This window comes from Bombina bombina, chromosome 1 (assembly GCF_027579735.1).
Source record: "Bombina bombina isolate aBomBom1 chromosome 1, aBomBom1.pri, whole genome shotgun sequence".
Taxonomy (NCBI): Eukaryota; Metazoa; Chordata; class Amphibia; order Anura; family Bombinatoridae; genus Bombina; species Bombina bombina.
Window position 1 is genome coordinate 486,193,335 of NC_069499.1, and position 12,570 is coordinate 486,205,904.

The window sequence follows — 12,570 nt, forward strand, 5'->3', positions numbered from 1 at the left end:
GGACTTTCAAGAATGAGGCTTCTGTTGAACAGATTTGTAAGGCAGCGACTTGGTCTTCACTGCATACATTTGCCAAATTTTACAAATTCGATACTTTTGCTTCTTCGGAGGCTATTTTTGGGAGAAAGGTTTTGCAAGCAGTGGTGCCTTCCGTTTAGGTTACCTGACTTGTTCCCTCCCTTCATCCGTGTCCTAAAGCTTTGGTATTGGTATCCCACAAGTAAGGATGAATCTGTGGACTGGATACACCATGTAAGAGAAAACAGAATTTATGCTTACTTGATAAATTACTTTCTCTTACGGTGTATCCAGTCCACGGCCCGCCCTGGCAATTAAGGCAGGTTCAAATTTATTTTTGTAAAACTACAGTCACCACTGCACCCTATGGTTTCTCCTTTTTCTCCTAACCGTCGGTCGAATGACTGGGGGGGCGGAGCCTGAGGGGAGCTATATGGACAGCTCTGCTGGGTGCTCTCTTTGCCACTTCCTGTAGGGATTGAGAATATCCCACAAGTAAGGATGAATCCGTGGACTGGATACACCGTAAGAGAAAGTAATTTATCAGGTAAGCATAAATTCTGTTTTTTCCCTAATGTGTTTTCAATTACTTGTTTTACCAGCTGCAGAGTATAAAATGTATGATATTTGCCTTTTAAGTGATTATTTGTGTATATGAATTAGCTGATTTTGTGTTTTGAAGCCACAACGTAATAAAATGGGTTGAGCTTGTAGGTATAATCAGATCTCATTGCTTTATCACATTGTGTACATATACCTGCTTCTTTATCGTATAAATGTCCATAAACGATCACTAACACTTGTAGAGAATAATGGAAAATTAACATTTTATTACCTTATCTCTTCTATAACCCACTGGGAGTGTCATTTCTTCTACTGGCTGTGTTAACACAGCTTGGCCTCGAGGCCAAAAACTTTCAGGATGGGTGGGGATAGCACAGGCTAAATAAACTATTTCAAATGCTAATACAAGGGTAATGGAAATACTTGTAAATAATTTATTACACTCCAGCAGGTAAAGTGGATCATTGGGAACAAATTAAAGGGGAGAACATTTTTGAGTTAACTGTCCCTTTAACCCTTTGAGTGCTAAGCACTTTCCCACCTGGATGCTAATATTTTCTATGTTTTTTTGAATTTTTTGAATTTTTGATTTTATTTTTTTTACTTTTTTGTTTTTTTTACAGACCCCAAGACTTACACTGTTGGAAAGGTTAGGCGATTACCTTTCCAACAGTGGGTCTTGGGGGTCTGTAGCTGCTTAGATGCCTGAGATACAGGCTTCTAAGCAGCATGCCCCCTCCTCCTATACTTAACATTGTTAAGTATAAATAAAGTTGCAAGGTAACGTCATCACGTTATTGCGCATGACATCACCGCACATCAAGTGAAGCCCCGGCGATGCCTGTCACTCTACAGGCACGATCGCCGGGGTAGGAGCAGTTAGGAGCCCCCAGATGTCCCTCAAGGTGGGAGAGTGCTCATGACGGCTCTGAGCCGTCATTAGCACCAGAGTGAGAAACTCTGTGACGGCTCAGAGCCGTCATTAGCACTCAAAGGGTTAATAAAGCTGCAACCTATATTTACAAAATGAATGCGATACAAATCCAAAGGATATAAACGAGAGTGAGTCTTTCTTTTTCCAATAAAATCCAAATGGTGTGTCACATGAATCAAAAAAGTCCGCCTTCCGATTCCCTGTGGATCTTAAAGAAAAATCTGATATAGTGTAATACCTCAATGACTCAGATGGATATAATGCAAAAAGACCATGTACTCACACTTTCAAGAGCTACTATAAGCTCATGTATATGGTGATCCTGATTCACAACGTTGTCAGGATCCTGTATATTGCAAACATTTTATTTTAAAAAAATCTAATCTTTGTGTAATGGCAGTTAATTTCTAATCTAAGCCTACAAGGTGGCAGCTGTCACTCTTTTTTGACAGCTTTGTATACAAGTCGTTCATGTTGCTCTGAGCGTGCACAGCATGCCTAAGTCACTGCTAGTAGCAACAAGATGGTGAATACCTGCTTTATTTTACACCACACCTTGCACAGCACGAGGGGGGGGGGGGGTGGACTGATTAGTGATATGGTAGATAGAGTCTATTGATGTTGTCTTATCTTGATGAAAGTTTTTTTCTCCTTTCAGGAATTTAAGCTGTCAGAGAATTACACTTCATAAAAATTTGTTTTTCTCCTTCGTATGCAACTCTATTGTTACAATCATTTGGCTAACTGCAGTGGCTAACAACCAATCTTTAGTTGCTACCAACCCAGTAAGTCACAACTTCAATCTTTAACATATTATCAAATAATTCAATAATATGTTGTAATGAATTTGTTTTGTCTTGTTCAATTCCAGGTTAGCTGCAAAATATCTCAGTTTATTCACCTTTACCTGATGGGATGTAATTATTTCTGGATGTTATGTGAAGGAATATACTTACATACTTTAATAGTTGTGGCTGTTTTTGCTGAGAAACAACATTTAATGTGGTATTACCTACTTGGATGGGGTATGTATTTCATTCTTGATGTCTATCACACTATTGCAGTGTTTTCATTTTTAAGTAACTTTGGCAAAATGCACTGGCACAACAAGACATGCAGGGAATGTGACACCAACTAGACGGGGGGGGGGGGGAGGAGCAGACTGCACTGTGTCCGTATTTTATGCTGAATTGTTATTGGCTAAATTATTGCAGTCATTTAATGTATTGGGACATAATATGCCCAGGGCAATATTCTGTGTATGTTGCTATTTCTTGCTGCACACAATGTGAGGAAGGGAAGTTCAATCATTTTCTTAGCATCTCTGTATTAAATGAAAATCACATGTAATGAACTGCTAAGGGATATGAGATAGTGAAAAGTTAACATAAGGAGAGCTGATCTTACTGCACGGATGTGGCTTTAATAAAGCATTGGAAAAAGCTGTAGATGCCTCTTCAGACTTTTCAGCATAGAGTGTGTCTGACCTGACAGATGAGATCAGTGCTCGTGCACTGACCTTGCTCCCGCCTTCTTCAACTGACTCCCAAAGGTTCATATAGCGCAGCTCTTGTGAGTACAAGGAGAGCCTTCACAGCAGCTCAGGATTATGGGTATGCAAGCAAATGTTAAACTACAAGTATATAACTTTTAGGTTTAATATATTTATTGTGAACCTTTAGGGCATAATCACACAATTGTTAAAGTGACATTAAAGGGACAGTCTACTCAAAATTAAACTTTCATGATTCAGATAGGGCAAGCAATTTTAAACAACTTTCCAATTGACTTTTATCATTAAATTTGCTTTGTTCCCTTGGTGGTATTTTTGAAAAGCTAAACCTAGCTAGGCTCAAACTGATTTCTGAAACCGTTGAAACCCGCCTCTTAGCTCAGAGCATTTTGAACGTTGTTCACAGTTAGACAGTACTAGTTCATGTGTGTCATATAGATAAACATTGTGCTCACTCCCGTGGAGTTATTTAGGAGTCAGCACTGATTGGCTAAACTGCATGCATGTGAAAAGCACTAAGATAAGGGGGCAGTCTTTAGAGGCTTAGATACAAGATAATCACAGAGGTAAAAGATATATTAATATAACTGTGTTGGTTATGCAAAACTGGGGAATGGGTAATAAAGGGATTATCTTTCTTTTTAAACAATAACAATTCTGGTGTAGACTGTCCCTTTAAATTGATAAAATATACTGTGCATATGAGAGAGATGCTTGAATATATTTAATGTTTCAATAAAAAAGTTTAGGTCAAAGGAACACTAAAGTCAAAAGGAAACTTTCATGATTCAGAGAACTTTCCAATTCTCTTCCATTATCAAAATGTATATAACGTTTTTATATGCACACTAGCTGAGGTACCAGCTCCTACTGAGCTTGTGCAAGAATATATACGGTTATATACGGCTATGCAATTTGTGATTGGTTGATGGCTGTCATATGATGCAGGGGAAAGGAATATGGAACCTACCAACATTTGTCAGAAAGAAATCTCATTTGAGATTTAGACTAAGTACTTTTGCATTATCTTTTTGTTATGCATTTGTTGATTATTCTATTCTACTGTATTTAATGGACCTTTAAAGCAGTTTAAACTGATTATGCATTGAACGAAGTACATATTGGTATACATGCGGGACAGCTTGACCGGTGGCTAATGACAACAACTACCATAGCTCTATCAGTGGATAGTGACATAACTTAGAAATATAACTCAAATTGTTAGATTTTATTTTTTATTTTTTAAATGTTGTGCATTTAAGTGCAGTGAATATTAAACATTTTAATGTACCTTAAAGGGACAGTTTAGATTAAAATTGTTATTGTTTAAAAATATAGATTATGCCTTTACTACCCATTCCCCAGCTTTGCACAACCAACATTGTTAGATTAAAACAATTTATAACATTTAAACCTCTAAATGTCTGCCTGTTTCAAAGGCCCTATAGACAGCTTCTTAAAGGGACATTCAACACTTCCCTTAACATTATTTGCGCTAGAAATATAAGAACCGAAGATCCGCCTGCAGTATATCCCTCCTGCCATGCCGCCTTGCTGCTGTAGTAATTACTTTCGGTAACTTGTGTAATACCGGGTAAATATGGCAGCCGGACTCCCCCCACCGTTACGTAGCTGCCTTCTTCAAATCATCATCAAATCAGAATCCAGTCCTCGGACAGAAATTGCACGTAGTTTTTCACAACAGGAAACTGCTAGTTCATGTGGGCCATATAGATGACTTTGTGCTTACGCCCAGACAGTTATTTAAGATTTAGCACAACAGATTACTAAATGCAAGTCAATCCTATATTATAAAAGACAAGAGTTTGTCTGAAGCCGTCATGCGCAGTTCAGACAAACTCTTGCAGCTGATCGCACGCGCACCCACCCGACAGCAGCGCGAGGACCCGGCAGCACAGCTGATCGCACGCGCAGGGGTGAAACAAAGCAGCGCGAGGACCGGCAAGTGAAGGCGCATGAGAGATATATATATATATATATATATATATATATATATATATATATATATATATATATATATATATACATATATATATTTCTCTTGTTAAGTGTATCCAGTCCACGGATCATCCATTACTTATGGGATATATTCTCCTTCCCAACAGGAAGTTGCAAGAGTCCACCCACAGCAAAGCTGCTACATAGCTCCTCCCCTAACTGCCATTACCAGTCATTCTCTTGCAAGTCTTAACATAGATAGGAGGTCGTGAGAGTCTGTGGTTTTTTATACTTCTGAGGAGTAAGGTACTTCAGAGGGGGAATGGCGTGCAGGTTTTCCTGCAAATAAGGTATGTGCAGTAAAATATTTTTCTAAGGAATGGAATTGACTAAGAAAATACTGCTGATACCGAAGTAATGTAAGTACAGCCTTTAAATGCAGTGAAAGCGACTGGTACCAGGCTGATTGATAGAGATATATGCTAAGGTATGTGCAGTAATATATTTTTCTAAGGAATGGAATTGACTAAGAAAATACTGCTGATACCGAAGTAATGTAAGTAAAGCCTTAAATGCAGTGATAGCGACTGGATCAGGCTTATTAATAGACATACATACTCTTATAAGAATGTGTTTTAAAACGTTTGCTGGCATGTTTAATCGTTTTTTAACATATGTTTGGTGATAAAACTTATTGGGGCCTAATTTTTCCACATGGCTGGCTTAAATTTCTCCAACATAGGTGTGTCCGGTCCACGGCGTCATCCTTACTTGTGGGATATTCTCTTCCCCAACAGGAAATGGCAAAGAGCCCAGCAAAGCTGGTCACATGATCCCTCCTAGGCTCCGCCTACCCCAGTCATTCTCTTTGCCGTTGTACAGGCAACATCTCCACGGAGATGGCTTAGAGTTTTTTAGTGTTTAACTGTAGTTTTTCATTATTCAATCAAGAGTTTGTTATTTTCAAATAGTGCTGGTACGTACTATTTACTCAGAAACAGAAAGGAGATGAAGAATTCTGTTTGTATGAGGAAAATGATTTTAGCAACCGTAACTAAAATCCATGGCTGTTCCACACAGGACTGTTGAGAGCATTAACTTCAGTTGGGGGAACAGTTTGCAGTCTTTGCTGCTTGAGGTATGACACATTCTAACAAGACGATGTAATGCTGGAAGCTGTCATTTTCCCTATGGGATCCGGTAAGCCATGTTTATTACGATTGTAAATAAGGGCTTCACAAGGGCTTATTTAGACTGTAGACATTTTTTGGGCTAAATCGATTGATATTAACACTTATTTAGCCTTGAGGAATCATTTATTCTGGGTATTTTGATATAATAATATCGGCAGGCACTGTTTTAGACACCTTATTCTTTAGGGGCTTTCCCAAAGCATAGGCAGAGTCTCATTTTCGCGCCGGTGTTGCGCACTTGTTTTTGAGAGGCATGGCATGCAGTCGCATGTGAGAGGAGCTCTGATACTTATAAAAGACTTCTGAAGGCATCATTTGGTATCGTATTCCCCTTGGGTTTGGTTGGGTCTCAGCAAAGCAGATACCAGGGACTGTAAAGGGGTTAAAGCTTAAAACGGCTCCGGTTCCGTTATTTTAAGGGTTAAAGCTTCCAAATTTGGTGTGCAATATTTTCAAGGCTTTAAGACACTGTGGTGAAAGTTTGGTGAATTTTGAACAATTCCTTCATGTTTTTTCGCAATTGCAGTAATAAAGTGTGTTCAGTTTAAAATTTAAAGTGACAGTAACGGTTTTATTTCAAAACGTTTTTTGTACTTTCTTATCAAGTTTATGCCTGTTTAACATGTCTGAACTACCAGATAGACTGTGTTCTGAATGTGGGGAAGCCAGAATTCCTATTCATTTAAATAAATGTGATTTATGTGATAATGACAATGATGCCCAAGATGATTCCTCAAGTGAGGGGAGTAAGCATGGTACTGCATCATTCCCTCCTTCGTCTACACGAGTCTTGCCCACTCAGGAGGCCCCTAGTACATCTAGCGCGCCAATACTCCTTACTATGCAACAATTAACGGCTGTAATGGATAATTCTGTCAAAAACATTTTAGCCAAAATGAACCCTGTTCAGCGTAAGCGTGGATGCTCTGTTTTAGTTACTGAAGAGCATGACGACGCTGATATTAATATCTCTGAAGGGCCCCTAACCCAATCTGAGGGGGCCAGGGAGGTTTTGTCTGAGGGAGAAATTACTGATTTAGGGAATATTTCTCAGCAGGCTGAATCTGATGTGATTACTTTTAAATTTAAATTGGAACATCTCCGCATTTTGCTTAAGGAGGTATTATCCACTCTGGATGATTGTGAAAATTTGGTCATCCCAGAGAAACTATGTAAAATGGACAAGTTCCTAGAGGTGCCGGGGCTCCCAGAAGCTTTTCCTATACCCAAGCGGGTGGCGGACATTGTTAATAAAGAATGGGAAAGGCCCGGTATTCCTTTCGTCCCTCCCCCCATATTTAAAAAATTGTTTCCTATGGTCGACCCCAGAAAGGACTTATGGCAGTCAGTCCCCAAGGTCGAGGGAGCGGTTTCTACTTTAAACAAACGCACCACTATTCCCATAGAGGATAGTTGTGCTTTCAAAGATCCTATGGATAAAAAATTAGAAGGTTTGCTTAAAAAGATGTTTGTTCAGCAGGGTTACCTTCTACAACCCATTTCATGCATTGTCCCTGTCACTACAGCCGCATATTTCTGGTTTGATGAACTGATTAAGGTGCTCGATAGTGACTCGCCTCCTTATGAGGAGATTATGGACAGAGTCAATGCTCTCAAATTGGCTAATTCTTTCACTCTTGACGCCTCTTTGCAATTGGCTAAGTTAGCGGCTAAGAATTCTGGGTTTGCTATTGTGGCGCGCAGAGCGCTTTGGTTGAAATCTTGGTCGGCTGATGCGTCTTCCAAGAACAAGCTACTAAACATTCCTTTCAAGGGGAAAACGCTGTTTGGTCCTGACTTGAAAGAGATTATCTCTGATATCACTGGGGGTAAGGGCCATGCCCTTCCTCAGGATCGGCCTTTCAAGGCAAAAAATAGACCTAATTTTCGTCCCTTTCGTAAAAACGGACCAGCCCAAGGTGCTACGTCCTCTAAGCAAGAAGGTAATACTTCTCAGGCCAAGCCAGCTTGGAGACCAATGCAAGGCTGGAACAAGGGAAAGCAGGCAAAGAAACCTGCCACTGCTACCAAGACAGCATGAAATATCGGCCCCCGATCCGGGACCGGATCCGGTGGGGGGCAGACTCTCTCTCTTCGCTCAGGCTTGGGCAAGAGATGTTCTGGATCCTTGGGCGCTAGAAATAGTCTCCCAGGGTTATCTTCTGGAATTCAAGGGACTTCCCCCAAGGGGAAGGTTCCACAGGTCTCAGTTGTCTTCAGACCACATAAAAAGACAGGCGTTCTTACTTTGCGTAGAAGACCTGTTAAAAATGGGAGTGATTCATCCTGTTCCATTGAGAGAACAAGGGATGGGGTTCTACTCCAATCTGTTCATAGTTCCCAAAAAAGAGGGAACATTCAGACCAATCCTAGATCTCAAGATCTTAAACAAATTTCTCAAGGTCCCATCTTTCAAGATGGAAACCATTCGAACTATCCTTCCTTCCATCCAGGAAGGTCAATTCATGACCACGGTGGATTTAAAGGATGCGTATCTACATATTCCTATCCACAAGGAACATCATCGGTTCCTAAGGTTTGCATTCCTGGACAAACATTACCAGTTCGTGGCGCTTCCTTTCGGATTAGCCACTGCTCCAAGGATTTTCACAAAGGTACTAGGGTCCCTTCTAGCTGTGCTAAGACCAAGGGGCATTGCAGTAGTACCTTACCTGGACGACATTCTGATTCAAGCGTCGTCCCTCCCTCGAGCAAAGGCTCACACGGACATCGTCCTGGCCTTTCTCAGATCGCACGGCTGGAAAGTGAACGTGGAAAAGAGTTCTCTATCCCCGTCAACAAGGGTTCCCTTCTTGGGAACAATTATAGACTCCTCAGAAATGAGGATTTTTCTAACAGAGGCCAGAAAGACAAAGCTCCTGGACTCTTGTCGAATACTTCATTCCGTTCCTCTTCCTTCCGTAGCTCAGTGCATGGAAGTGATCGGGTTGATGGTAGCGGCAATGGACATAGTTCCTTTTGCGCGCATTCATCTAAGACCGTTACAACTGTGCATGCTCAGTCAGTGGAATGGGGACTATACAGACTTGTCTCCAAAGATACAAGTAAATCAGAGGACCAGAGACTCACTCCGTTGGTGGCTGTCCCTGGACAACCTGTCACGAGGGATGACATTCCACAGACCAGAGTGGGTCATTGTCACGACCGACGCCAGTCTGATGGGCTGGGGCGCGGTCTGGGGATCCCTGAAAGCTCAGGGTCTTTGGTCTCGGGAAGAATCTCTTCTACCGATAAATATTCTGGAACTGAGAGCGATATTCAATGCTCTCAAGGCTTGGCCTCAGCTAGCGAGGACCAAGTTCATACGGTTTCAATCAGACAACATGACGACTGTTGCGTACATCAACCATCAGGGGGGAACAAGGAGTTCCCTAGCGATGGAAGAAGTGACCAAGATCATTCTATGGGCGGAGTCTCACTCCTGCCACCTGTCTGCTATCCACATCCCGGGAGTGGAAAATTGGGAAGCGGATTTTCTGAGTCGTCAGACATTGCATCCGGGGGAGTGGGAACTCCATCCGGAAATCTTTGCCCAAGTCACTCAACTTTGGGGCATTCCAGACATGGATCTGATGGCCTCTCGTCAGAACTTCAAAGTTCCTTGCTACGGGTCCAGATCCAGGGATCCCAAGGCGGCTCTAGTGGATGCACTAGTAGCACCTTGGACCTTCAAACTAGCTTATGTGTTCCCGCCGTTTCCTCTCATCCCCAGGCTGGTAGCCAGGATCAATCAGGAGAGGGCGTCGGTGATCTTGATAGCTCCTGCGTGGCCACGCAGGACTTGGTATGCAGATCTGGTGAATATGTCATCGGCTCCACCTTGGAAGCTACCTTTGAGACGAGACCTTCTTGTTCAGGGTCCGTTCGAACATCCGAATCTGGTTTCACTCCAGCTGACTGCTTGGAGATTGAACGCTTGATTTTATCGAAGCGAGGTTTCTCAGATTCTGTTATCGATACTCTTGTTCAGGCCAGAAAGCCTGTAACTAGAAAGATTTACCATAAAATTTGGAAAAAATATATCTGTTGGTGTGAATCTAAAGGATTCCCTTGGGACAAGGTTAAGATTCCTAGGATTCTATCCTTCCTTCAAGAAGGATTGGAAAAAGGATTATCGGCAAGTTCCCTGAAGGGACAGATTTCTGCCTTGTCGGTGTTACTTCACAAAAAACTGGCAGCTGTGCCAGATGTTCAAGCCTTTGTTCAGGCTCTGGTTAGAATCAAGCCTGTTTACAAACCTTTGACTCCTCCTTGGAGTCTCAATTTAGTTCTTTCAGTTCTTCAGGGGGTTCCGTTTGAACCCTTACATTCCGTTGATATTAAGTTATTATCTTGGAAAGTTTTGTTTTTAGTTGCAATTTCTTCTGCTAGAAGAGTTTCAGAATTATCTGCTCTGCAGTGTTCTCCTCCTTATCTGGTGTTTCATGCAGATAAGGTGGTTTTACGTACTAAACCTGGTTTTCTTCCAAAAGTTGTTTCTAACAAAAACATTAACCAGGAGATTATCGTACCTTCTCTGTGTCCGAAACCAGTTTCAAAGAAGGAACGCTTGTTGCACAATTTGGATGTTGTTCGCGCTCTAAAATTCTATTTAGATGCTACAAAGGATTTTAGACAAACATCTTCCCTGTTTGTTGTTTATTCAGGTAAAAGGAGAGGTCAAAAAGCAACTTCTACCTCTCTCTCTTTTTGGATTAAAAGCATCATCAGATTGGCTTACGAGACTGCCGGACGGCAGCCTCCCGAAAGAATCACGGCTCATTCCACTAGGGCTGTGGCTTCCACATGGGCCTTCAAGAACGAGGCTTCTGTTGATCAGATATGTAGGGCAGCGACTTGGTCTTCACTGCACACTTTTACCAAATTTTACAAGTTTGATACTTTTGCTTCTTCTGAGGCTATTTTTGGGAGAAAGGTTTTGCAAGCCGTGGTGCCTTCCATTTAGGTGACCTGATTTGCTCCCTCCCTTCATCCGTGTCCTAAAGCTTTGGTATTGGTTCCCACAAGTAAGGATGACGCCGTGGACCGGACACACCTATGTTGGAGAAAACAGAATTTATGTTTACCTGATAAATTTCTTTCTCCAACGGTGTGTCCGGTCCACGGCCCGCCCTGGTTTTTTAATCAGGTCTGATAATTTATTTTCTTTAACTACAGTCACCACGGTACCATATGGTTTCTCCTATGCTATTATTCCTCCTTAACGTCGGTCGAATGACTGGGGTAGGCGGAGCCTAGGAGGGATCATGTGACCAGCTTTGCTGGGCTCTTTGCCATTTCCTGTTGGGGAAGAGAATATCCCACAAGTAAGGATGACGCCGTGGACCGGACACACCGTTGGAGAAAGAAATTTATCAGGTAAACATAAATTCTGTTTTTGCATAGAAACAGTTATAGGGAAGGTAATCCACAGCTCAGCTGTGGCAGTTTTGTTGTGTCTGTTTAAAAAAAATGTTGTTTTTTTTTTTTTATCTGTTTTTTGCATTAAGGGGTTAATCATCCATTTGCAAGTGGGTGCAATGCTCTGTTAACTTATTACATGTACTGTAAAAATTTCGTTTGATTTACTGCCTTTTTTCACTGTTTTTCAAATTTTGACAAAATTTGTTTCTCTTAAAGGCACAGTAACGTTTGTTATATTTGCTTGTTAACTTGATTTAAAGTGTTTTCCAAGCTTACTAGTCTCTTTATTAGTTCTAACATGTCTAACATAGAGGAGGCTCTGTGTTTATTATGTTTAAAGCCATGGTGGAACCCCATTTTAGAATGTGTACCAGATGTACTGATTTCATGTTAAACAATATAAGATCATTTTTTGTATTTAAAAACATTATCACCAGAGGATTCTGTCGAGGGGGAAGTTATGCCGACTAACTCTCCCCACGTGTCAGACCCTTTGACTCCCGCTTTAGGGACTCACGCTCAAATGGCGCCAAGTACATCAAGGGCACCCATAGCGTTTATTTTACCAGAGGATTCTGTCGAGGGGGAAGTTATGCCGACTAACTCTCCCCACGTGTCAGACCCTTTGACTCCCGCTCCAGGGACTCCCGCTCAAATGGCGCTAAGTATATCAATGGCGCCCATAGCGTTTATTTTACAAGACATGGCAAAGGTTGTGTATAATACACTGGCAGCAGTATTAGTCAGACTACCTGAAATTAAAGGAAAGCAAAACAGCTCTGGGGGTAGATACAGTGCATACAGACGCTTTAAGAACCATGTCTGATACTACCTCACAATATGCTTAGTCTGTGGGTGATATTTGTGACTCAGGGAAGATGATTTAACCTGATTCTGATATTTCTACATTTAAAATTTATGCTTGAGAACCTCCACTTGTTGCTCAGGGAGGCTTTAGCTGCTCT

At 41.4% G+C, this 12,570-nt stretch overlaps 1 protein-coding gene across 1 annotated transcript in view; it reads left to right on the forward strand.

Annotated features, from left to right (window-relative positions):
- Nucleotides 1-12,570, forward strand: part of CALCRL (calcitonin receptor like receptor) — a 137,632-nt gene that overhangs the window by 79,917 nt on the left and 45,145 nt on the right. Inside the window, exons 6-7 of the mRNA XM_053712849.1 lie at nucleotides 2,175-2,301; nucleotides 2,388-2,541. Coding sequence (XP_053568824.1) covers nucleotides 2,175-2,301; nucleotides 2,388-2,541 — 281 coding nt within the window. The remainder of the gene's footprint in view (nucleotides 1-2,174; nucleotides 2,302-2,387; nucleotides 2,542-12,570) is intronic.